General features: G+C 44.1%; 1 protein-coding gene across 2 annotated transcripts in view; it reads right to left on the reverse strand.

The window, feature by feature from the left end:
- Window positions 1-25,974, reverse strand: part of hdac4 (histone deacetylase 4) — a 144,781-nt gene extending 118,807 nt beyond the window's left edge. For both annotated transcript variants that reach the window (XM_048238391.1, XM_048238390.1), the window contains exons 1-2: window positions 25,877-25,974; window positions 13,721-14,064 (exon numbers count right to left, since the gene is read on the reverse strand). In XM_048238391.1, coding sequence (XP_048094348.1) covers window positions 13,721-13,742 — 22 coding nt within the window. In that variant the 5' untranslated portion in view covers window positions 13,743-14,064; window positions 25,877-25,974. The remainder of the gene's footprint in view (window positions 1-13,720; window positions 14,065-25,876) is intronic.
- Between the last annotated feature and the right edge of the window lie 468 nt (window positions 25,975-26,442).

A 26,442-nucleotide genomic window follows, 5' to 3' on the forward strand; every position in this document is an offset into this window, starting at 1 on the left:
CACAACCAGAGGGCTCGCCCAAGACATGGCAAGATCGGATCCAACACCGATAAGCTTTCAAACAACGCACTCACACCCACACACTAGCTGGCTTCCCATTCAACTTTCATGCGCAATTTATCTCTCTAATAAGAAATCCTGACTGGAAACACTTAAATGTCGCATTCAATCTTCCAATCACTCAATCTGCTATTCTCGATTCTAAACACTCAATTTGTTTTTGTTGAATTTCTACCAACAGGTTTCTGTAAATGTTGCCCTTTACATTTTGATCTCACGGCTGATCATCAGAACTCTTGCCTTGATAAGAAGAATGTCAGTTCTGAATTTGCATAATACAGTGAATGGAAACACACACAGATGCACATTTTTTTTCATGAATGCACATTAAAAATGCAAATGAGCTGAACAGAAACCCTGCGCTTGGACAGATCAGTCTGCATAATGACTCTGCACTCTAGAAACTATTTCTATAAATCATACTCAGAAACAACCATCTTCAAAGGAGAAAAACAGGAAGGTGTGACATTTAATCTGATTTCCACGTATTCTAGGCTTTATGAGTTACTCCAGCTATTGCCTTCGGTCACAGCACGCTTATCTACGGAGGCCATAAACTGCTGAACTTTTTCCTTCACAAATTTCAAAACAAGTTCAAAACCAAATAGCCACTACAGCACACATCAAAATAACAGAATTTCCTTGAAAGTCCACACATACACTATAGCAAACAGATCCGAATACTGAATTGCTCCTAAACACAGAGTGCCAGAGAGTTCAACTTACTGAGGAGTTACTGGAGCTGCAGCATGTCCTATGAGCCTGAGTGAGCAGAGAACTTTACTGCCTGACTACAGCAGTGAGGCACTAATGGAGACTGTGCTCTTCATGGTGCTAATGCCAGCTGCCCCACTCAAGCAGGAAATGGCTCTATCACTAGAACAATAGCGAACCAAGCATGCTATTTCGCTCTTTTCTTTGTCTTTGTTTAGTTTTCCCCTCTCCGATTTCTGGCGGAGGGCAACCAGGATGATAAAAACTACTTTTAGTCACAGAGATAGAAGAGAGCATGCCTGAGAGAGCAGTGAGGTCTGGCACACAGTTGTATTTCAAACCAAGTAATATTCAGTATACTGCTCTTCTCTCCAAGAACCCAAAGCCTTGACATGGAAATTCTTGCTACAACCCCTTGAAAGAACAGTTGAAAAGATAGCAAGGACACAAGACTAAACTGCTTTTTGCTGCAACAATAAATGTAGCACACAGTGGATTATTTGGGGTACATTTAGCCTAAGGCACAGAGGAGCTATTTCCATGTGAAATAGAACTATTTTAGCATTCGGTGCCCAGTGATTGATGGCTGCCTACAGGCCTAGCTTCGGCCTCAATCCAACACAGAGGAGTTAAAGACAGATAAGAGACGTGATTTTGTGGTCCTGCGGTCTTATCTGGTACCACTAAATGCACACTTTCCAAGCAGGGAGGCCTCTGGTGCTATCAGCGGAAGATAAGGCCATGCAGCCCCCATAACGGAAGCAAAGCAAAGCATGCTGCAACTTCACAGCAGAAGACAAAAAGGACAGTCAAAATTAAGGGGATTTTCACATTTCCATGGTGTGTAAGCTGTGAAAGATGTGCTTGACTCTTGCTAAAGTAAAAAGTTGAACAGGTAAATGGCTTCACACTTCAGTAGAGTAAGACAAAGATAAAGTGGTATTGCTTTTTGGGCAATCATTTTGTTTTTATTTTAAGATCTAGAGACCACACACGCTAACCAAAGCCTATACTTGTACAAATCCTCACACTCATGAAATATTTCTAGCTAAATGTATGCCTCTACCTTAAAGCTGCATTTTGAATGACCAATCTTAATGAAGGCCAATTTAAAAAAGGCAAAAGAAAGGTGAAGTGGACTTTCATCTTGTCGCTTTGGGGTTGATGCATCAGCCCAGAAAGGTCAAGGCGATCACGACACAGCTAACGGGAGGTTAGAGATCCTGATTCAGATCTTGCAGAAGACATCAGAGTATGGGGGCACTATTTCTAATTCTGAAAGGCTATGACGGATCAACAAAGCAAAGGCCCCAAACAAAAGTCAATGTTCACAGGAAAAAAACAAATACACAAAAAAACTCTTTGAACACTCATTGCTGTCTTGGCATTTGATCCTTACTTTGTGATTGTGGGATTAGAGGTTATATAGGGACTGTTATTCAGCCAAGCAAGGACTGTCAGTCTAACTCCACACTTCTCTGCCATTGGTTAAGCCAGGACTGCATTCACTCATTTCTATTACAGCTCCAGGCACTGAGCCGGAGCCTATTTTATGGAGAACAGGACTTTCATGACCAAGAGCTCCAGCTTGGCTGCTGCACAGAGGTTGTATGGGTGAATGAGAAACAGTGGACAGTTTTGCAGAAGGGCAAAAAACTAGGAGAGCCCATTAACTCCACCTATGAAGGACATAACTTTTATTAGGTCACGTGTACGAAGGGTTTTTATTGTCCTCTCCCTTACCAACAGTTACTCTGTCCATTCGTCCCTCGGCAGTCATGAAACCATGACTTAAGATTACTGAGCAATTGCACTCCAGCCCGTGGATCTGTTGTAGTGATGCCTTCATATACATCAAATCTGCCACCACAAACTTCCTTTCAAATGGCATGGCTAAAGGATTCAAAAACGGTGATAATAATAGTAGGCGTGGCCTCTGCACTGTTACTAATCCGTGGATTAGTGCCTGGAAAAGTTTGTTTCAAACACTAGATCCTGGGGTGAGGATGGACCTTAATGTTCGGTTGTGTAAGCCTACTTTTCCCCAAAGGTAGAGGATTAAGTTCTTGGACCCACCTCATAGACACAGTATCATGTCCTCAAGTGAACCAGGCCCTGTATTGGAATTACACTTCACAATTGCGTCTCGTCACCACTACCTAATAAATCTGACTGTATTAATATGTCGAAATGCAATCTAGTTTCTGATCGCTACAGATTAGGCTCTAGTGTCTGCTCAGATCGAAAATGAAAAGTGGTTTAAGAGTTCTGTGAGCCGATGTAAGAAGGGAAATAGTGTAGTTTACTCAGTCTCGTTCCATAATACATGGGAAGTTTAATGTACAAACCAATTCTGTGACCATTACAGGACCAGAAGAGAGACAGAAACATGGGGGTTTCATCAATAAATCCTTCTCCCACCTCAACAAAGGGGTGTTTTGGATGATCAAAATAAGGCCTTGCAGCATCTGGCTGCTACGCTTCAAAGCATACACACTTCCAACCAGCTGCTTTATTTTGAGGTCCCAGTGGTGGCTGCCTGGCTTGGCCTCTCGTCGTCTGCTCTGTTAATGGTGGTACATGCCTCATCACGACGGCCCTGCCTGCTGTGGCCTGCTGGCATTCTTCTAAAGCTTGAGTTTAGGAAGCACACATGCCCACATGCCCCTTGATGTGTGCTAGCCAGAGCAGTAAAATGTGTTTTTATGGATAATGTGTGTTGCAAGTGTGAGGAGTCTAAAGGCCCTCCACATCGTAATTAGCCACAATTTTCCAACACGCATACACCTATGTGAAGCCTACACACGGTGGAGGGATGACGTCCAGGACTGAGCCCAGGATCCTGGCCCCACGCCTCCCCATGAGCACACACCACTCCTCTGCAGGAGGCTGAGTAATGGAACGCCATCGAATCACATAAATACATGCTTAGAAACGGCAGACCTACACAAAAGCAGACTGCTAATGTCTATTCATAACAATGACATGTTCAATCTGAGAAGATAACTCCTCACTGAATAGCACATGTCTTCTTTGGCAAAACCCAGCCATGAGCATTTAATGAATTCATTACAGAGGCAAAATACATAAACCCCCTTTCATTCTCCAATGAGATTACTTGAATGAAACATTACGGAAACAGTAAAAATAAGACACTGACAGCACCCAAATCTCATTACTTAGTAATTCCCGTTGTTCTTCAGGGGTTTTGTTATTGTATTGTAACTCTTATCCCACCTACAAAGCCATATTTCCATAGAATTTTTTCCACAGAAATGGATGACTAGCAACAATGGTATTTTTGTGGTTCAGTAGTCACAATACATATTTTATTACAAAGACACATTTATATTTATACTGAGTAATCCCTCTAGCAGTAAGCCTATGGTTTATGGAATGTGGTCAAATAATGCACAACTTAAAACACAAGCCTCTCCTGCTTGAAAAAGACAAAAATGGCTTTATGCAAATGGTAAAAACTGAGTTCTAAATTCTCCCCACTTAATCCAAACCTTTAATGCCATCAATTACCTTCCTGTAACCTCCACCTGGGTTTATTCCTCTCTGTCAGAAAAGAATCCCTTGACAGGTTGTTCCAGGCTAAGCCTATCTTTTGAAGATTACTTTTGAGAGATTCTTTTTGCAGTCCATAGTCCTTAAAAGAGGACTAGAGAGCTTTCATAATCCCTCACTGGCAGCTTTTGATAACTAATGGTGGTTTGGTGGTTAATAGGCATTAGTTCACGCCCTGTTTGGCTCTGCCCCACTCCAGGACTGACTGCTCTGTTTGGGCAATCAGTGAATGAATGACGAGCGAGAGTGTGGTGGTACCGTCTGGCAGCATGGAGGGAACGTCATGGTTGGGCTAATGTAGCTTGAAATGTCAGAACAATTCGTTCACAATGTTACGCTGACAGAAAGAGGTCTTCCAGGCACTCAATTACCTCTGTACCTCAAACTCATCAACAACCATTAATCTGATATTCCTTGGCAAAAATGTCCAATTAATTAATAAAAGCAATTTACCAAATGCTGAAGTAAGATTATCTTTTATATAGCTAAGGCTTTATAATTGCCCCTCTCTTTTAGTAGCATCAGTCTGGTTAATTTCTTTTCCTGAAATGTAATTGTCTCTGGGACAAATCCGCTGCCATGCGCTCCCCACAAACTTAATATGAATAATTCATGACCATCTGTCACAGGATGGAGAGTGATGGATGGATTGAGGGGCTTTAGATTCTTTGTGTTCCTATATTTTCCTAACAGTGCAATTCTCCTCTTATCCACCTCGGTCTCCACCTCTTCCAGGTATGTGGTGGTAGTTGTGGTAGAGGTACAGGGGAGAGAGTGTATTTTTAAGGACAGCCCTAAAGCCCTTACAAGCAAACATGGAACTGCATGGTTGAGGCTGAGCCTGAGATTGATGTGTAAACTTGATGCATGCATATGCCAAAGGAAACACATATCGCCCACAGATCAAGATAAAGTAGATATAATAAAGTACCGTAGATATAATAAAGTACTGTTATCAGTATCAAAGGCGACACCTAACAAAACCAAAAATGAACAGCATCAATAAGAAAAACTACATATTAATGAGGAACGAGACTAAACTAATTACCCTTGACTGACATGGAATGGAAGGGGTCAACATGATGGCTACAGAGACCCAAGCCATGGTTCTGGCTGGATTAAAGGTTCCTATGAGAGCCTGGCTAAGTACTCTCCTAATATAATTAGGGTGTTAAATAAATGGCGTGGCATGACACGGTGGGGTACAGCAAAGCTCACAGAGGCCGAGAAACCCTAACAAGCTCTGGCTTGGCTTCAGTCGTGGCTCAGTCCCATCTCTGTGTTTATGTTCCAAGCAGGGGAGTTGCCTTCATGACGATTTATTGACGCAAGATCCCCTCGGCTCGGCCTGCCAGCAATTAATCACGGCGGGAGAGAGGGGCTTGTTCAGGCGGAGGCCCTGTGAGAAGCTCGCGCACCAGATCCCAAGCCAGGCGTGTAACCTACTTGTGGACTCTATGCCACATATGGCCTGTGGAGCCAAGATCACCACCCAAGTGTAACACTGACAAAGGCCTCTCACTTCCCACACGCCTTCCTCTCTCTCTAGAGTACACCGGACGGGGGGGGACGGAGGCGTTAACCTTTAAAACATACATTTCAAAAGTGCCACCTTTTTGTGGTGCGCATGGTTACAGTGAGGAGGTTTCTTTTAGGTGGGTGGAATAAAAGCTTCTAATGAAATCAGATCCACATTGTTTCGGCCATGAGGAAAAGGCCTGGAGAGAGAGAAGGGAGGAACACAGAAGGCAGCCTTCTCATTTGGTCGTCGTCTGCAACCTAAGCCGAGGCCCGTCCAAAGTGAAAGAGGGCCCTTTCCGTCACTACATCCCTCGTCTGGTGTGGTGTTTTCAATTGGTCACACACACAGCTGTTCTCCCATGGGCAGCCCAGGCAGAGTGCTGAGCCACCTGACCACCGGCCAGCTCAATGCACCAGCCAGAGTCAGCCACCACCTGCAGGGCTTCAGAGAAAAGCGCTGGATCCTGGCATGTGTGTCACTGTATCCCATTAAAGCCCCTGCATTCCTGAGACTCCACCAGAGAGCTTTTCTGAGCACAAATGGCGGAGTGTGGTGATGTAACTGTTGAACTACTCTTAAGACAACATGACATCAAACATGCAGTTGTTGCACAGAAAAAGAAAGGTTGCTTCACATCATAATCTTTAACAGAGGGGGGTTTCAGATCTGAAGTAAAAGGATGGAAGTGGTGCAGACAGAATGCCATGAATAGCATAAGTACAGCTGCAAGTATGGTTTGGTACACTCTCTCCACACACATACAAGGATACAAGGAAGTTTATTGTCACATGCATATAGTTACTGGAAGTAAGAAATGCAGTGAAATTATGTCTGGTGTCAGCCTATTTGTGCATTAATTAAAAAAGTGCAGTAGAAGAGGGGTTTAATAGATTAAGTGGCAAGGGCTGCATAAAAAAGGTGGGGAGGATTGGGATTGGGTGGGGGCACCAACAAGGAGCACCCTAAGAGCAACAGGGCAAGGAAAAAAACTCCCTTACCAAGGAAGAAACTTTGGGCAGATCCACGGCTCAAGGGGCTAACCCAACTGCCAGGGGTCTTGGTGTGTGTGTTGGGGGGATGACAGGGGAGATGGGATAGTGTGCTGTGTATGTGGGGAGAGGGCAGAAGCTTCCTCATGAGACAATGTGCTGTGTATTGGGGGCAGTGTGCTGTAAGTATGTTGGGGATGTGTGTTGGAGAAGCTTCCTGATGAAATAATGTGCTGTGTATGAAGGGGGGCAGGGACTTAATATTGCAAGCAGAGTACTGTATGTAATGTATGTGAGTGATGACAGTGAAGATGTGTGTGTGGGCAGGAGGGGAGTGGAGCAGTGACTGTGTGTGTGTGTGTGTGTGTGTAGTGTGCGTGTGTGTGTAGTGTGCGTGTGGGTAGGTGGGGGCAGTGTGCTGTAAGTATGTAGAGGATGTGTGTTGGAGAAGATCCTGAAGACAATGTGCTGTGTATGTGAGTGTGTGGGGGGGCAGTGTGCAGCAAGTATGTAGAGAAGGCTTACTGTAAGCAAACATACAGCATAGCAAGCAGTGTGCTGTATGTATGTGAAGTAATGACAGTGATGATGTAAGTGTGTGTGTTGGGGGTGAGGGGTGGGGGGGGGGGGCAGAAAGGCTAGGCAATCAAGGACATGGGTAGATGGAGGAGAAATCAAAAATAATAAATAAAAAGTGTGCAAAATTTGGAGAAAGTCAGATATGTGTGTGTGTGTGTGTGTGTGTGTGTGTGTGTGTGTGTGTGTGTTTTGACGTGTGATGAAATAAGAAAATAAATAAAAGGCCTGTAGCATAGGGAGAGGGATGTAAAAGTGCTAAAAGTCTTGTAGGTGTGTGTGGGTGGGTGTGTACACATCCCCCGGAGTGGGATTTAGTATAACCAAACACAGTAGACTACAATTTATATCACAGTATAGTATTTTCAACTGTAATGACCTGTAATGAACTGTGAGACCATGGCACCATTTTATTTTTTCAGTAGAAAAAAAAAGAAAAGTATGCATTTCAAAGTATTTATTTACAAAGAAAGAAAGATGTCACAGTAAAAAGATCAGGAAAGCTAAATTAACACGATAAACATAAAACATGGCTCGAAGAGTTCCCTGATGAGAGGCCCGATTACCTGCATCATTGCTCTGTATAGCTGAAATAATACTAATACGAATAAATAATAACATGAAACTAAAACTAGCCATTAGCTTTCCTACCCAGGAATAACCAGTTTGTTGACATTGAAGAATGTGCTGATTGTGCTTATAGATAAATAAACAAACTAATAAAAACTATGGCATGTTCCTACCTGTATGGATTACTCGATTAGTCCACACTATCCCCTTTAGAAATGTCTATTAATACGCAATGCAGTAAAAATTGGCTTAAACAACCATTCACACAAATTCACAAAAAGTCAATTCACAAATACAACATTTTCAGTTTTCATTTGTCCATTTCTAAAAATATAACAGATGTTGTGAAGTGGATATATTGTGCTAATATTAAAGGTTCAGTTTGTTCTGGTGATGGAGAGGTTTACTTTGATCAGAAACAGAAACATTTTAGCCAAGAGAGCATCCAAAGTGTTCCATTCCTATCCTGCCAAAAAAAACTAACAGGCCAGCACACAAATTTGATAAATTCCAGGTATTTTGCAAGTTTCCTGTAAATAAATATATGTGTGGACAGTGTGTTATGACCAAACAAATCAATCAAGATAAATCAAAATAACAAAATAATTTAACCCAGTACTACCCCCTCCCCTGGCTGCATCTTGGAAAGTATTGATCTTACATAAAAGTAATTTTACAGTGCGTCTCCTGGGTGACATAGGTAAACCTGGTAATTTTTTCAGAATTTTTTGAAACCTAAGTGTGTGGGCCCTAGTTAAATTGACATTGAATGACCCAGATACCACATCCCACATCTGCACTGTGTGTGGCTCTGCATAACAAGTGTGTGTGCGTAGTTGTGTGTAACTACAGGAGGCATATCAAGAAGGGGCCTGTGACATTGTGGTGGCACTAGTACATCCCTCCAGCATCTGCAGCTGGGTTTAGTTGTGTTAACACCAACTGCCAACCAGGCTCCTAAACTGACCTCTACCCTCAGGCCACAGCATAATCAATACCAACCATGTGGGCAAGTACAACCTTTAAATTCTTGGTCCTTACAGTCAGGGCACCTCCCATGCTCTGTCCAGAGGCTACGCACCCAAGACACTGGCCCCGGTCACTCACCAGGCAAGCACCATCTGGGGGCCAGGCCACAGGCCAGAGAGACTGGGGCTAGAGGAGGAGCCTTAGGGTTGTAAAGCTGTACCTTGATGCTTTTAGCCAGGTTGCAGTCTTCTTAACTAAAGTTTAAAGAATTGGTTACATGCTAACAAAAGAAAAATGTCATGCCCAATACAACTGCCGATCTTGAGTCAAGACAAGGACTCAACCAATTGACCAAGGACTCTAGCACAAACAAGATTACAGTTACGTGCAAGTCAAGTGTAAATGTCTATGTACTTGTGATGTGCACTGGACCCTACATTCTAGTTAAGCATTAGTTTTGGTGAACATTTACGAGCCACATAGTGCCAGGAGGCTGTACTGATATTATGATGGATTCTAGGTTGGGTTATGGAAATGGAAAACTTGCTAGGGGCCTAGCAACTCAAACGCATGCATGAGGGAAAGCCAATAGCTGCCTATCAAACTCAGGTGAATTAGCAGGCTTAAATTAGCACAGAGGCTGTAAAATCCTTCACACTGGACTCAAAGTCTGTGAGAATCAGCGGGTCTGTGTGAAACAAAGACGCCCAGGGTGACCTGCTGCGGCCTCACCGGATAAGAGTGTTTGGCCAACACATAAATAAGGTCATACAAACGTGTGTCAACAGGAACTGACACCAACTGGACAGTACGGTGTGAAAAAGGCACAGAAATGATGGAAAGGACTGGAGGACAGTGGAGAAGAGGGAAAATGCAGGTCACAGGGTGAATTAGAAAACTTGCATTCCTTTAACAGACAGGATCATTGACTCTTGTACAAACACATGACTTGTTGCTTATCTTGGTTGTGCCTACCAAGAGCGGTAACTGAAGGCTGATGATATCCGGAATTCTAGGAAAGCCGTAAACGAGTAGCAAGTGCTAATCTTACTTCAGAGATTAATGGGGTTTAATCTTTAATCTGAATGAGCCTCTATTCAGAAAAAAAAGAACAGCTTCTTAAGAAAGGGAGGAAAGGTTGCATAGCATATGCTAAACAAGAGTAACACCAGCTTCAAAATTCTTTCAGGAAATTGCTTAGCTTGTCGAAACCATTTGAATACTAAATGGTCAGACAACTCTGCAAACTATCGAGAACCTGATTAACAATGGCACGGTTGCCGTCTAATGCTTGAGGTGCAACAAGAAACACAAACACATACAGGCACACAAGCACAGAGGAGAGGCCCCTCAGTCAGAGGAGCACAGAGGTGCTGCCATCTTTTACGGTCCCTGTGGGAGGCGTGGCGTGTGGAGGAATTTCCTGGAGTTTAATGGCACAGTAGGTGGAGGGGGAGTGGAGGGCAGAGAGAGTTGGGGCATTATGAGCTGCAGGTACTGGGGGTTGGTAAAGTCTGACGGCAGGGTCAGGTCAGATGCCTCCGACTCACCGCACATAGCTCAACGACCCAGCCTTGGAGCCAGTGGTGCTGTTGTGGTTGCTGTTATGTCAGCCATGTTTACTTGACATAGCTGACATGCTTGACATGGGGAGGGGGGTTTCAAATATCTCAGCATAGTAGAGGAGGACATCACGTCCCTCAGATTTGCATACCTCTAGTCCCCTCCCCAAAACCACTAATAACTCATTGACAAAAAAAGCAATCACTCAGACTGTGCTAGAAAATATAAACATTGACCATATTACTGTGCAAAACACAGCATGGCACGGAACACTTTTATATCTACCTCTAACTGAGCATGTAGAATTTAGATATTCAGTACTGTTGAATACTTCTTCCAACGTTTTACTACCCAGCTATTTACACACACTAAAATCAGTAATCGCAAGGCCTGGGTGTTTTTTTTTTACTTCTTTATAAATGGGTTTATTATAAATGGGTTCTGATGGGTAAAAGCAGTTATGGTCTTACAATGGCTACTTTTACTGTATGGACTGTATAACAGTATGACCCTGACATTGTACAGATGTATCTTAAGTAGCTAACTCCATTTACTGCTATTTATAGGGGGAATTAGCATAATTTGCTTCTGCATTCAAAAACAACTTCCTGCATCATGTCAGAGTGCATGTTTACACGGCAACATTCATACCCTGGTACCTAGTTACCGACTGATATGACAGTACAGTATAGTCAAAATTCATCCCTTAGGGAAAATTAATATGACGTATACCATACCTTTACAACTTTCTATCCATAGCAAACGCTATGTCTTTTAAGTTTAAAAACAGAAGTGTAGAGCAGACATGTTCAAAGCAACACCAAAGAACTTTTCCTCTGTCGCACGGACTATTTGTTTATCCAGCACTGGCTTTGGAAATAACAATGTCCACAGACAAGGTAGAATATGTTGCATGATTTTATGAAAGTACGATGTAATGCGACATCAGATGCAAGTCACATTTGTAGTTTCTTATGTGTCATTCCATTGAACTACAGATCCGCTACCCGATCTGGCAAACTTACATAGGGCGGTTATAGCCGATAGAGGGGCGCGAAGCGAATGCAGAAGTGCTGTTCAACCTGTTATGAGTTGATGAACCACTGAAACAATTTTGGAAACATTATTTTAAGGTAGAAAAAACTCTTTGGTGTTGCTTTAAATGGGGGCTCCCTACCTGTAACTCTGTCGTGAAGAAAGTAATCCTCATGGTGGTAAAAATGCAATACCAGCTGCTGAACTTAGTACACCATAGACATAACATGAAAGAGGAGTGTTACAGCACTGCCAGTTTCTGCTCGTTTGTCTGCCTCTCTCTGCCTTGTAGGGCTGAGCTAAAACAGGTGCTGTAAGTCACCTGATCACTGTACCTGGGGCTATAGAGGGGTCTACCTGCCTGGGTTTCAGATTTGCATTACATTTGTATATCTTACCATCACACTGAGTGCACATCTTTCAGTATACTAATTAACTTTAATAAATATATTTTGTTAAAACCACGTGTGGGCTCCTGGCGTGAGACTGGCGTGCCTGGGATGTCTGACAAGAGCTTACAGGCCAAGGCCGAGGTGTGATCCTTCATACAATATGGCTAAGCTTGGGTCTGACCTCTGCTGAGGAGACACTCCTAGGCCAGACTGTTGCCTGGGATCTCTCTTAGGAAAACTGCTCTTCAGGATCACCTTCTAAGAAGATTAGTGGGGAGGGAGAGAGCGCACACTGGAGGTCACTGACACCACTGGCCAGGTTTGGCACACGGCTCACACTGAGAAAAACCCATCATGTCATTAGATCAAGCCTGGGATTAGCAGGCATCAAAACGCTACCGGTTCGTGCCACCTGGCTCATGACTAGTGTGACTGGCTAATAGGGCTACCTACAAACATCTCCAGAGACCCAGTGACCGACATACCCGTCTCTGTGAAGAACAGGTCAGGTGTTCTGAGGTCAGTCACTTGAAAAGGAGAAAACATTAAGCATGCGTGTTCAGTTTGTCAACAGAGTAGCAAAGCATTGGTTAAGGATTGAAGAGGGAAAGGTGTCTGTGTGACTGGCCCTTCAGATAAACACATATCCAAAACAACAGCAGTTTCAACATTCACAGGGCCTTCACTGCAGAAGATATTCAGTTTCAATTAATCACTGTGGAGCAGTGAATATTTGAAATTAAAACTTCTCATGTTTCCAATCCACTGTGTTACTATTTTCATCCTCTTCCTCCTCATGTTGGCAGTGAGCATGGAGAGTGAAAGTACTGCTTGCATAGAGAATAAACTCAACTGCAACTCAGACTAAACCTGAGGCCTTTACTGTAAACCAAAACACTTCAAATGGAATCTGGAGAGCCTGTGAAATTTCACCTCGAGCACACATAAATAGAATGAGGAGAGCAATGGCTGTGGTTGAAGAGACTGGGGAGATCAAAGGGCCAAACAAACTTTAAAAACAAAATCCTTAAAGTGACAGCCACAGGATAACCAGTGAAAACAGTCTACTGAAGAATAAGCCATCCAAAATAATGGCCTTCATACGCTCTGCAGAATTCTCGCCAATGAGGAATGACTTGCTTCAGTTCAAGATAATGGACAAAAGGTGAATGTGGTCAGAGGGATCCCAGCTGTTCCAGTAAACAGTAAATCCCACTTTCAATTTCAGAACAGCCTAAAGGGCCTGCAACTACAAAGACAATGTCAAAGGAATCACTGCGGGACAAAGTCTGGTGTGGCCCTTTCTATTTCCTCAACTTGATGCATTTACTTGCTCTGCTTGTTTTGGTTCTGTGGCGAGGCCTCTTTGCGCGGCAGCAGTGTTGGGGATGGCTCACCAAATGAGAATCAAATAGCTGGCTGGCATCTCAAGGCTGCTCTTAACCCCTGAGTACCCATCAAATGCGTCTCCTGATCATACAGCCAGCTGCCAAGAGACGGCTGGCTGGTAAAGACAGAATCTTTGAGAGCCAGACAATAGGCTCAAGCATAGGCCTGTTCCCTGTGTACACCTCAGGATGATGTGAACGCCATGTAGAGTATGACCAAAGACTCTTGATTACTAGCTGTAACTCCGCTTTAACCCTCTCTGGTATGACCCAACAGAAACAAAGAAGGACACAGATATGGCCAGTTGAGGAGCAGAAGGAAAGGAGCAGGGGTGGTTGCACACTAGTCACTGTGGAAGACACACTTACCTGGGTGACTCTGGGAACTCATTGTTGTCGTCTCTTTCACAGATGAAGAGGAGGATGCTGTAGATGGTGGAGGGGAAGAGAGAAGAGAGGAGAGGAGGGGTGCTGAGCGGGCCTCAGTGCTCCTCGGAGGCACACCGAAGGAGCACCATCCACACGGCACTGGTGAGTCGTGAGTCTAGCACTTATTAAGAGGAGGAGGACAAGGAGGAGGAGGCAGAGGAAGAGGAGGATGAAGTCAGGAGAGGCTGCTTTCAGGTGTCAGTAGCACCCAGGCGGGGCTCGGAGCGAGAGTGAGCCAGCTCTGTCGGCTGGGGAATGGGTCCGGCAGTCAGATTAAAATCAACCTGTTGAACACAAAAAAACAAAACAGGTTAATGTCACATTATAGGCAACGATACCCAAAAATAACAAAGGTTCCAAATAGGATAGAAAAAGGAATTTTGGTTCGGTGGCTCATTTGTTTTAATAGGCCTCCACTTCTAGTCATCTGTTCACCTCTGTAAACACGCTAATCTAACTTTGACGACAAAGACCGTTGTACTCAGGGTTACATTTCAAATGACAGATGCAATAAAATGTCAATAATCTGTAACAATATACGGCAAGAGATAAAAAGAAGATCAAGCATCTAATCTTTTCTGTCTGCCCTGGCGACATGCTGTCAATCAAATACGATCACCACCCCACAGGCTTCCCACACAGGTGACACAGCCGGCAAACAGAAGGGGCCCGTGACGCATCCTGATGAGCCAGGTGAGTGCAGGGCCGTGTGACTACCACACCAATCTGCCACTCATGGCAAACTCATGTCGACGCCTACCATGTCATCTGATGCGCAGCAGCTAACAGCAGAACACCCACTTGGGGAAAAAATGGGGTTCGGATTCGGATGAATCCAGTCAAAAACACCTCAGAGGAGACCATGCATCCATGTCCCCTCTCTGACTCATGTACAGCCCCAGTCTGGGCCTGGTTTGGGCTGCAAGGAGCTGGGCGCCTGCCGGCGTGGAGGCTGTCTGTTTCTGACACAACAGCTGGCGCTCAGATGGAGATGCATCTCCACCCCCCACCCCACTCGACTGAGCTGGACACACACACACACACACACACACACACAGAGCCAGCCGTCTCCCAGGGCTTAAAGCCATTACGTAACTGCAAACATCAACTGTTGGTTGGTAGTGGTGGTGTAGGTGTAGGAGGAGGAGGAGGAGGAGGAGGGGGAAGTTTGCATCGCCTCTGAGATATTCCCCCATGCTTAAGAGCTTACCCTGATTTTTTTTTTTTTTTTCCAATAAACAATCTGCCAAGAGAGAGTGCGATAGAAACACAAGGGGCAGGGCAGTAGTAGAGCGCCGAAAGGGAGAGCAGATCGCACGGCTGATGAAACATGCCCTCTACTCCACCCTTTACAGACACAACGTACCCTAGTAACGGCTGCACGCCCCACTGACCGCAAAAAGCAGGTATGCAGCCACAGGGTGCTGCTGTCTGTCAGAGACACACACAACCTGACACACACTGCTGGATGGGTTCACTTATGTCCCGTCCTGTCACCCCCCCTCCCCCCCTTACACACACACGAGGCGTCAGACAACATCGCCGTTTTCGCTGACATCTGCCGCTGTTTGTTTTGATAGCGCTCATCATGTTGCTGGGGCCATGGATGGGGCAATGCTGTGCAGCGCAACCTGAGCCTCGCACTGAGCTCCGACTCTTCCCTGCCTGGGAGAGCATGGCTGCCTCAGCAATGAGCCATACAGGGGGAGCGGGGGACCCATGCCTAGCCCTTCCACAGAGCAGCTGAATAGGTGAGGTGGGGTGAGATAAGGTAGGGTGGGGTGGAGTGGGGTTAGGGTCAGGCCTGCAGGCAGAGCCACAGAACCAGTGTCCTTTTCTACAATCGTGAGGGAGGAGGAGAGACAACAGAGAGGCGCAGTGTGGCCTTTCTGCTTAACACAGGAACGATGGTCCCCCTGACTGAGCTGTATGGTAAATATTTCCAGGAACATCAAAAGAGCCGTTCTTCCACCATGACAGTCTTTTTGTTTTTGATTGTTTTTACAGCACCATGTCCCCCGATGCCCTGCAGCAGTCCTTTAGAATATGGCAACTTGTTAGCAGCACACACTCAGTCACCCCCACCACCCTTGTCGATCAATCCCACAGCTTTGGTGGAAGCTAGAGATGCACCGCCACTAATATAAGAAGAGATCAGCCTTGTTGACTGATATGGTCTATGGGCAAATTTATAAGACATTTACCGTTGGCAGGGGCTGTTTATCTGTCATGTTGCAAGTCTGTACTACCTAACTGTTGTGTCATGCATGGACTGGGGCATTCAGAGATGGTGCTATGAAGGCCTGAAAGACTTGAAAGTGGTTCAGATCATTTTTAATTAATATGTTAGTTTCCACAAAAATTAAGTAAATATGCACATATTGGTGACAAGAAAGGGTCACCAACGCACACTGGTAAATTTGCATGCTTTATTGAACAAATATTGGTTATTGTTGACCAAAATGCCATTTTAAATATTGATATATTAATAGACTTTCACAATTGGTGCCTAGTAACTGAGCTGCAAAAAAATGTGTAGGCTAATGTTTCCATGTTCCATGGAGTTTAATCAAGAACTTAGGTGGGTGGTGTGCCTAGTAATCTCAATCTCCGTTCCATTAATGTTACGAACAAATCTTATTTGGTTAGAACATTGAGAAGCATGGGGTTACGTGTTCTTCATGTTGTTAATCTGGTGGCACTCTAGAACTTCATTAACTTCTGATACCCGATAACAAAAATCACCAGCTGCTTCAGAGCCAAGCTGGCCTTTCGATCACTGATCACAGGAGATTGTACAATCTCATACATCTGACAGCATGTGTGTGTGCATCTATGTGTGTTGTTTCTTCTAAGTAAAGGCCTACTTGTCCACTCCAATAAGTACAAGTTTACTACCAGCAAGTCATGTGTAGACTGCTAAAGCATGCATAGACAAAGTGTAAGGAGGAGAGCAAAAGCAGATCTGAGCTCAGCTTTATTACACCACAAAGGAAATAACAAATGTCTCATTTCATTGCGGATGCCACGAGTGGGTGCGCTTGTGTCCTTCACAGAGAAGGCACTCGGCAGCAGAGACAGCACTCAGATCAGTCGTCTCTCTCATGAAACCATCATCAAACCATCTTCAACAAGTCACAAGGAAAAAGCAGGTCTGCTTTGGCAGACTGGCAAAGATCATATGATCCTTTTTGCTTACCATGTATACTAAAAGCTCATCGAGCACAAACCTGACCAACTAAAGAGGGGTGCAAGTTCTAACTACAAAAACAAAATCAAGTTGAATAGCCTGTATGAATGTCTATGAGCATATTCACTTGCCATTCATGCTACAGCTTTTGGTTCGCTAGCTAAGGTGAAATAGTAAGCTTTACATTTAAAAATTGAACTCACTGTCCGATCAGGTCAAAGTTTTGGAACATTGTTTCACCAAGCATGCTTCGGCACCCACTAGCAGCTGCGGATCACAAGCAATAGTGTGTGTCCAGGTGTTTTACAACAATGATGCATTAGGGCTGAAACGATTACTCGAGTAATTCGAATGATTCGAGTACAAAAGATGATCGAGGAAAATTCTCTGCCTCGAGGCTTCGTTTAATTTCTATCACTTGCGTCACATGGCCTGCTCAGCTCAGGGATTATTGTTTCACACAGACTGTTATTACTGACGCACAACCCCAGAATTAAAGCGATGGTTCGGAGTAATTTCACCCTAGGGTCCTTTGCACCATGACCCCGAGCCAAACACCCTCCCAGAACCTGTTTTCCCTTGGTCGAACCCTGGTCAAGTAGCGCTGTCAGAAGCGAATGAGTTTCTGCAGGCGAATGGAACCAACTTTATCTCGTAGAATTACCCCACTAATAATGCCCTGAATGGTACGAAACTTCTACAGTATGTTCTTTACTCATAAAAGGAGGCATTGAAAAGTTTGTAGGTACACCAGGAGTTTATTTAAATAACACTTGCCTGATGGATGCTACTATCTGCTACTATACCGCTGCGTCGACGTTACTTTCGTGATTTGGGAAAAGCCTGTATTTGCCTTATTACATAATGGCTTTCTATGGGGGAGGTATAAACAGCATGTTTTGCTGATGAATCAGATCTCACCCTCAAGAAAATCAAGGAGCAGAGGGGTTTGTGGAAAGTTTCACTGTGTGTGTGTGTGTGTGTGTGTGTGTGTGTCATCAAGAGCAGGTGGCGCAGATTGCACCGGCTGGCCACAGCTCTCGGCCTCTGTGGCTCCCACAAGCCTTTGCACTCACTGTCACCATAACAGGCCGCTGTGACTACATCGTGACCGCCCACAGGCAAGCAACAAGCCAACAAAGAGCAACAGGAGTGTAAATGTGCCTGAATGCACACGTGCACAGAAACTATTATTTAAAAGGGAGAAAAACTGAGGCATGGGATCAGAGTTCCAAAGTCAAAATGGAATCTGTCCTGGGGTAGCACTGTAGTCTTGACGTTCACACAGCTGTCAACAGGGCTACAGCTTTTCTCAGCACAGGGACAAAGCAGCTAGCTTTACCCAACTTCTAGTATGTCCTCCATGAAAGACTGATTTCCCGCGATCAAGAATAATAAATAGTTTAAAATACCCCGTTACGGCTGCTGTAAGAAAATCCCTGATTAAGCGTAATCAAAGCTTCTCTGTATTTATGTGCAGCCTACAGAAAACTACTACAAACAAGAAGCTGGTATAGTCTAAATACGTAACGCATAGCAATACCACTGCCTTTTTGTCATCTAAGTGTAGAAACAATGTGCTTGCTTTACCCAAGTGCACAATTCTTAAACATCACTAATATGTTCTGTTTTATGTATTGTATTATATCTAACTAAAGTCATCATTTAGTTAGAACAGGCTCAAAAGGGTTAGTGACCTTTATTAACCTTGATGTACATACTACATCAATTGTGACTAGGGCATTCTGCACATTTTCTGTGTGCATCCTGTTTGCATTTGTTTGGCTGTACAAACTGCTTATTCAAACTGTTGTTTTGTATTTTACCCATCAACCCCAGTGAAAAAGAGTATACATCAACCAACTATTTTTTGTATTGGTGTAATCAGATGAGAAGTACCTGTCTTTATTCTGCTAAGTCAATTGAAACAGGAGCAACAATTTCCCCTGCTAACAGAGATATACTAGCCTTAGTTCCAGGTAGAGCAGAATTCTAAAAGTGCATCTGAAATTAGATACTTGCGTCAGGCACCAATATTTATCTGACCTGGTGGCATCACACTTGCCTGGCCCCGCCCACCTAGAGCTTCTTTCAGGGAGATCTAGTCTGGAACACCATAGTTCATAAACGTTTCCCTCAGACAAGAAAAATGGCAATCAGTGACGAGAGGTGAAGACAAAAACAAAAATTATAGTGCTAAAGAGAGGCAGCAACACTTTGCAAACGTCAAAAAAAAATGCAGTTGGAAAAATTAGTTTACAGCAAAGGTAGACCCACATACATTGTTTCCTGACTGCTGATGCTGTTTATTGTCAGTTTGTAACGTTTAGGCGAAGTAAAAAGTAACATTAGGAATCTCTGACCAATGTGATTGATAAGGCTGGACCAATGATTTCAAAGCGTAGCAAGTGTTGCAAACGTTTTCCCATCGAGAGTCACCAGACTCTATTCACTTCGTGAATGAGTTTGGATTTTTCTAGGCTAGCATCACACCGCTCGCCGACATTCTGAACTCCTATTTTGTTTGGAAGGCTACTATGTATTGCAATAAGCTAACAGTGATTCAATTTGTGGCGGTAGCTGACTTGGACAACGTGGGGGTTGGGGTGCAATTCATAACGTTTTCTACATAGTTAAAATAAAGGTTCACGTACTTCTCCTTGGGACAAGCACTTTTGAATTTTAAAAAACGCTTTTCCATTTACATCGGGATTTTGCACACATTCAGTGTCAGAGTCAATAAAATGAGCCCTTCAACGAAATTGACAAGCAGCTGTAAGTAGGCTAAGCATGCTAAATTTGACAACCAAACAGTATTCTAACGTTAGCTTTGAGATACTGATTTCATAACCTAACTTAGTTTAGTCTCTTCAATGTAGCCTACTATGTTGTGATAAGACCTTAGCAGAGTTGACCAAGGCAGCAGTTTAACAAATTTGCACAGCATGGTCACGATGCTAAGCAGATTTAATAGCAATTTAGCCAGACGTCTTCTACAGTATGCAATGCTTCTATGTGGCAACAACAATCCTTTAACAATCGTGAATATTTTGTTAAATGCACATGCAGAGGAGTGGCAGCAGGCTACGAGAGAGAGCGGGGCGGGGCAAGGAAAGGCTGTGTGCGTAAAAAGTGCAGCTCAAAGGCAATGCAAGGATTTGACCTTATATTTAATCTAAATTAAATTAAATTAAATTAAATTAAACATAGAATATTAATTTGTGGCGACCGATTTTTATTTTGTGGCGCCCCGCCACAGATTAGTTAATGTATGGGAAACACTGAGCTACTATAGGCGCATGGCTCCAATCTCACTCTTCAGACCGTGCTGAAATAAAGGTAAATGTGAGCACCACCATGATTTATGTAGTGAGACTATTACAGCTTCTCATTGTGATTGTTTTTTACTAGAGGCGTTCTCTCGGTCATCACTGCATTAAGATCTAATAACTAGCTGACAGTTCAGACATTAAACTTGATTGGCTGAAAAGCCTCGTCAGCATGCTGTTAAATCTAAAGTTCTGCAATCAACAGTTACATTACAAGACTATGGCAATAGGTAGGCCTACACTAATTTATCAATGGAAACATTTGGTGGATGGATGGATGGATGGATGGATGGATGGATAGATAGAGAGATAGAGAGATGGATACTTTATTGATCCCTAGGGGAAATTCAAGAGTATCAAAACTCTGAAATTGTTCCCACCCTAGGTCAGAAGGCTGTCAGTCCCCAGTTCACTCTTCAGCTGAAACCACAACCAGCCTAGACTGCAATAACAGTGACAGAGATAAGGCATGAGGAAACCTAGAACAACAGAAGTCAACGTGACAATCTGACTGAGAAAGGAGACAAGGGTGGGGTGTGCAACTGTGTGTGTGTGTGTGTGTGTGTGTGTGTGTGTTGGGGGCTGTGGACACCATGTTTGATCATGAGGCATGATCCTCCCCCCACACCCCATTTCTCGACCTAGACCTATTTTTGTCAAGCAGTCCATTGGTCACAAATTTAGACTGCACATTATGAGCATGTCAAAACATGTTAACTGTAATGCTTCCTGTGAGGTCAACTGTAGTTTCCGTGAGAGAGCACATGAGACTGTACATGAGTGTGTGTGGATATGCATGCCGAGGTTGTGTGTGTGAAATCTGTGTGAAATTCAGGCACACTGTACAGATTTATGTGGCTGAGAGGAGTTTGAATATTGGTCTGACAGGTGTCGGAAGACTAAAGATTTCAACAGTGTGGGTGTGGAAGCCGTGAGTGCGTCGAACTTGCTCTGTGTGTGTCTGTCTCTACTGGGGGAAGTTAATTGTGTACTGCAGTAGCCTACCTGCAAATCCACCTGAAAATTCTTTAAACCACATGTTCTTTCAATAACATGAAAATCTAATAATTTACTGAACACCTGAGCTTTTTAGAATGCAAAGAAAAAGTCCTTAAACCAGTGTTTCTGGTGACTCTATGGTGCTTACATTCCTGTCAGAAAGTCAGAGGTTATCTTCTCTGAACTGGTATGAACTGTGAACATGTACAAGCCACAGGAGTAATTCCTTGGGCTGTAGAGAGTCCCTTTCCAGAATCCTGAGGAGTGTCAGAATAGAGCATAGTAGCAGACGGAGGTGTAGGTGAGGAGGTGAGGAGTAAACAACAATTAAGCTGCACACAACCCACTGGATTAATCTCTAAAATGGATTTCTCTTGTTAGACAGAAGTCGTCATTCACACCTAATTGCCTATAAATAATTCACTTTGATGCATACATGATTCATTGATTCAAGCAGTAGACGTGGAGAGAGAGAGAGAGAAAAATTCAAAATTATTTTTTTTAAAAACCGAGTAGGGAAATATACTAATTGAAAAGGATGTCGCATAGGCCTAAGATGGAGGTCTGAGATGACAAAGTATGAAGCTACAGGCCACAAAAAATCCCCCAAAAAAGTCGGTCAGGCATCGTCTGGCTTTAATTGTTCCTGCTGGAGAGAGGGCCTGAGTGAGAGGAGGGGAGAGAGGAGGGGTGAGGGCAGGACAAGAGCCGGGAGGGAGGGAAGGAGGGAGTGGAGTCGAGAGGGTGGGGGGGGTTAGGAGGTTCGGGGGGGGCTGGGGTGGGGGTAGGGGTGGCTTCACAAAGCCTAGCTACCATCTTGGTCTTTCATTAGGCGGTCTAAGAGCACGGCTGTCTGAACCCATTGTTACCCAAGGCCAAGACGAGAAATGGCCCGGGAGCGAGAGACTAGGAGCGACAGAAGGGAGCTGGGGGTGGAGGAGAGACAGCCGCGGTGCCAAGGCCAGTGGATGTGCTGATGAGAACTGAGGGGATATGTGGAGAGTGGGCTGAAGGGGAGGTTCCTCTTATTTAGTTTAGCTTCTTTTTTACCCTTATTGTTTCTTTTTGGAACCGCTCATTCATTTAAGGAGACTTTAAGGAATCATCTTAACTGGAAACATGAGAAAACAACCGATAGAATGGCAAGAAATATACTGCATGATGGAAATAATGACACAGAATGTTTAGCATGTTCTGTCTGGACTGCTTCCATCTACCCACATGTCTATGTGAGCTCTGAGGTTTGTCTATGTTCTCAAGCGCTCAGTGTGGGTTGATGCACACGAGTGGCCCTCTGTCACTGACAGACTCCCTGACCTCAACTTCCTACTTAACTTGTAACAATTTCTTACTTCTTGTTCATCTTTTACAGAAAAGTCGAGTGGAGTTAGCAGCGGATGTGACTACGTTCCCACCAAAAAAAGAGAAGAAACCATTAACAGAGCATTTGAGGGCACAACAAAATACTGAGATTCTCACTTACAAGAGTCAAAGATGAAATAACTTCACTTTTCTCCTGAAAAACAACATGGTGTGAGTGTTACTGCCTTTGTACGTATCTGGCGTAAGAAATATTTCCACTGCTTGTCTCAGTTCCAAACACTATTGTGCTTTTGCCAAAATATTCAAGTTCTTGGCCAAATATTTCATTAAGAGTGAAGTAGCGGTTCATTATTCCGAGATTCTGTGGCCTCCCAAACGTCCCAGCTGAAATCTCATGGGCTGCCTTCTGGTAAACCCAGCGAGGAAACAGAGCAGACTGCACTCAACGTTGCGCTGGGTTTAAATTCACCATGTGTCTGTGTTTTTGCACAGTCTAAGTTAAGGCCCTCCTGAACGACAGCCTCGTAAACAATCCTTCAAACACATGTGTCAACACCACCACCAAAGCCACTGCCACACTCCGGCACAAGGCCGCCCGCCATCGGCCACCTCCTGAGAGCGAGTCCCACCGCAGACACGGCCTACACGTCTCTCACACCCAGTTATTTTCAGACCAGCACACAGGCAGAGGGGAAAAAAGGAGCATTTAAAAAAGGGCGCAGGAAATTAGTTCTGTGCCCGCTCTCTTTTATTGCAGCTGCCGCGGCTACTGAGAGCAGTGGACTCGGGAGCGCATCATCCCCACACTCCAGCCATCCTCTAACTCTCTCTCTCGGGCAGCGTCTCGGCCACTCCTGCTCGTATGTGACTACACTCCAATTCTTTGTCCTTCCCATCACTAGAGATCTTGCCCCCACTCTCTCTTCCCATCGCTCATCCCCTGTTGCTTTCGGACAGGACAGGACAGGACTAGGCTGGGGGCTCTGTAATGTTGAGCTATAGAAAGGCACGTGTCCAGGCTGAGGCTGAGACCAGTGAGCTGTGTTTGCCCTGACACACTGTTTTTGTTCACAACCCCAGAGTCGCATCACCTTGACCTCAGGCAAATAAGAAGTCATGGAGATGGGGGATTAGGGAGACAGCACAAACAAACAAGCATCATAATTGCAATCCTGGGGGACATTTTGGTTGCAACTAGCTGCCAAATGAAGGCAGGAAAAGCCAAGTTCTGCTTTGCCAGCACATAATGAAAGGTCCAGTAATTGAAGTGCTACAAAGATGCTGCAATTGTGCAAGGATGGTGCTCCTGTCCAAATGTATTTTGTTCATAAGCGCTATTGAAGCAAGATATCAGGTGCTAGCTTGCAACCCCTCACCCCAGCCTCCAAAACATTAGGAACATCATAATTCTTCACATTGCACTTCTGTAAAGTGTAAACACAGGCCTCACACATGCACTGCACTTAAAGTAAGGAACAAATGCATAAACAGCAACATTATAATGAGCTACCTTGAAATCCAAGGTGGATGTAGCCAGCCTCATCCACAGGACCCCCTACTCACCCACCCCTGCATCCCATTAACAGGCTGCTCCAACGTCAGGTTGGCTCTAACCCAGCCCTCCCCGTCTATGACACATACACACTGGCTCTCTCTCCCCACAGATACAACACAGTGCATAATCTGGCAAGCACAGTGAATCAGTCAGCACTGTTAATTATGCACCCTGAGCAGTAGAACTGATTAGGGAGGGCTTCAAACTGATTTAACTTGGTATTCTCAACTACATTACTGCAGCCCACATATACCACCATTCCATTACATACCCTCGACCACAGTCGTTATTATAGGTTGGTTCACTGTCATGCCTCTGTCAATTTCTACGAAGGCTGGTTGTGACCTTCTCTGTGTGAGGCATGGCCTGGAATTTACAAGGCCCGACTGCTAGTCCTTGGTAACTGGAATGTGCCATGGGCAAGCTTCCAAAGACAGTTTTTTTTTTTTTATGCGGCCGTCCGATCATTCGATGAGTGACCGGGTGGGCCCTACCTCCACCTGTAACTTTACTAAGGCCACTGGGCTCAACATCAGTTCATTGTACATCACACAACCTACAAAGACAGTGAAAGGACATAACTAATGTTATAATATATCCCAACACATATAGGCTAGTCATCAGCCTTTTGCACACCTGGCCACCTTCAACACTGGTTGTAAGTAGATAACGTTACTTCTAGATACTTTTTGGATCCCTTTAGTTATAGATAAACAATAAGGTGGAAATGCTGATAATGATTAACGTTTGAGTTGGGTAAATATCCCAAAGAAAAGTTCGTCACAGAGAAATACGTTTTATACTATATACCATGCTAGATAGCTCAAACAACAATGGTTATCTAGGTTGCATAACGTTAACGTTAACGTTAACTTTAAAAACATTAGCTTCCTATCCTAGCTTATTTTCATTAGCTTCCAAAATCCAACGCCTTGAGTTAAACTTCTAACTTCCGAATTTACAGCGGCGAGAAATCAGCAGATATGGCTGAACACTACGTCCTAACATCACCATTTGAACACAACTTGCCAAACGATTTAAGTTTACAAAAACCTTGGCCAACGCAGCTGCGCTAGGTAGGCTATCATTATTTCGGGGGTGGAGACACCAGATACATAAAAAAAAGCTTCTCTCATTCACAAAAAAACGCGCCAGAGCACCTAGACCCTCTGTAAAAGATAGATCGGTGCACTTAACTAATTGCCTTTGAAGAGACACACATATGACTGACCAAAGCAGTAGCCTCTAACTGTATGATACTGAAAGCTAATGAGAAACGCCCTGCTACGCATCTATCGGGAACAGAAATGTCTTTAAATTGACCAGAGAGGCCAGTCAGTCGTCCACATTGCTCCATTGCCCGAGATGTTGAAGCAAACGTGGGTTATCATACCATTTAAAATATGATGCCGGATTGAGAGATGTGAATATTGAATACATCCACATATATCGTGATAACTAGTCTACTTAGTAAACGAGCTCTAAAGCTAAGTTATCATGCATCTGAAATATTTGGGAAACGAAAGGCGACAGACAACTTAAACCGACTAAACGCTGTTAGCGTTGCAATACAGCATTAACTACCTACAGACACATTGTTTTGATTGTCTCATTTCGAGGCAATTCTTCCCGAGTTTGCCCTACAAATATGGTCGTACAACTGATGGACGAAAACATTCAAATCATATTTTTAGGCTTACCTAAGTGCATCCAGTGGCGGCGATTCCACTCGGAACACCACAACGTACTTAATTCCCGTTTAAGAGTACGCCAGTGAGAGAATCACCCACCGACAGATTCCGCCATACTGGATTTTGGCAAATAGATCACGTGTCGCCGCCCCGCATTTCCTTCAGAGGCGGGGTTAGAGAAACTGATTGTGCATTCCTGGGTAAGATGACTCGTGAATTGGAAAACTTGTCAATATGCATTATTAGTTTTAGTGATATGATATGCATGAATGTGAATATTTTAGGGCAGTAGTTTATGGAGTTACATTTTCTGTTTGACCAGTGGTAGGCATATGGACCATCTAATTGCTGAAAACTCCTGTTATATTCTCATTAGGCCTAGCCTACATAGCCAATGTGTCAGGATTCTGTAGACTGTTTAACATAATTAATGAGGAAATAAACAAGTGGATATTGGTGGGAGCTCAGAATTCATGCAGTGAAGGTGAAGGAGTAGGCCTAGGCTGCTGTTTAGATGAAAGATGACCTAGTACACTGATGGCCTATAATCCACACTTTCAAACAGAGAAAAAGGT

This window comes from Alosa alosa, chromosome 3 (genome assembly GCF_017589495.1).
Source record: "Alosa alosa isolate M-15738 ecotype Scorff River chromosome 3, AALO_Geno_1.1, whole genome shotgun sequence".
NCBI classification, from domain to species: domain Eukaryota; kingdom Metazoa; phylum Chordata; class Actinopteri; order Clupeiformes; family Clupeidae; genus Alosa; species Alosa alosa.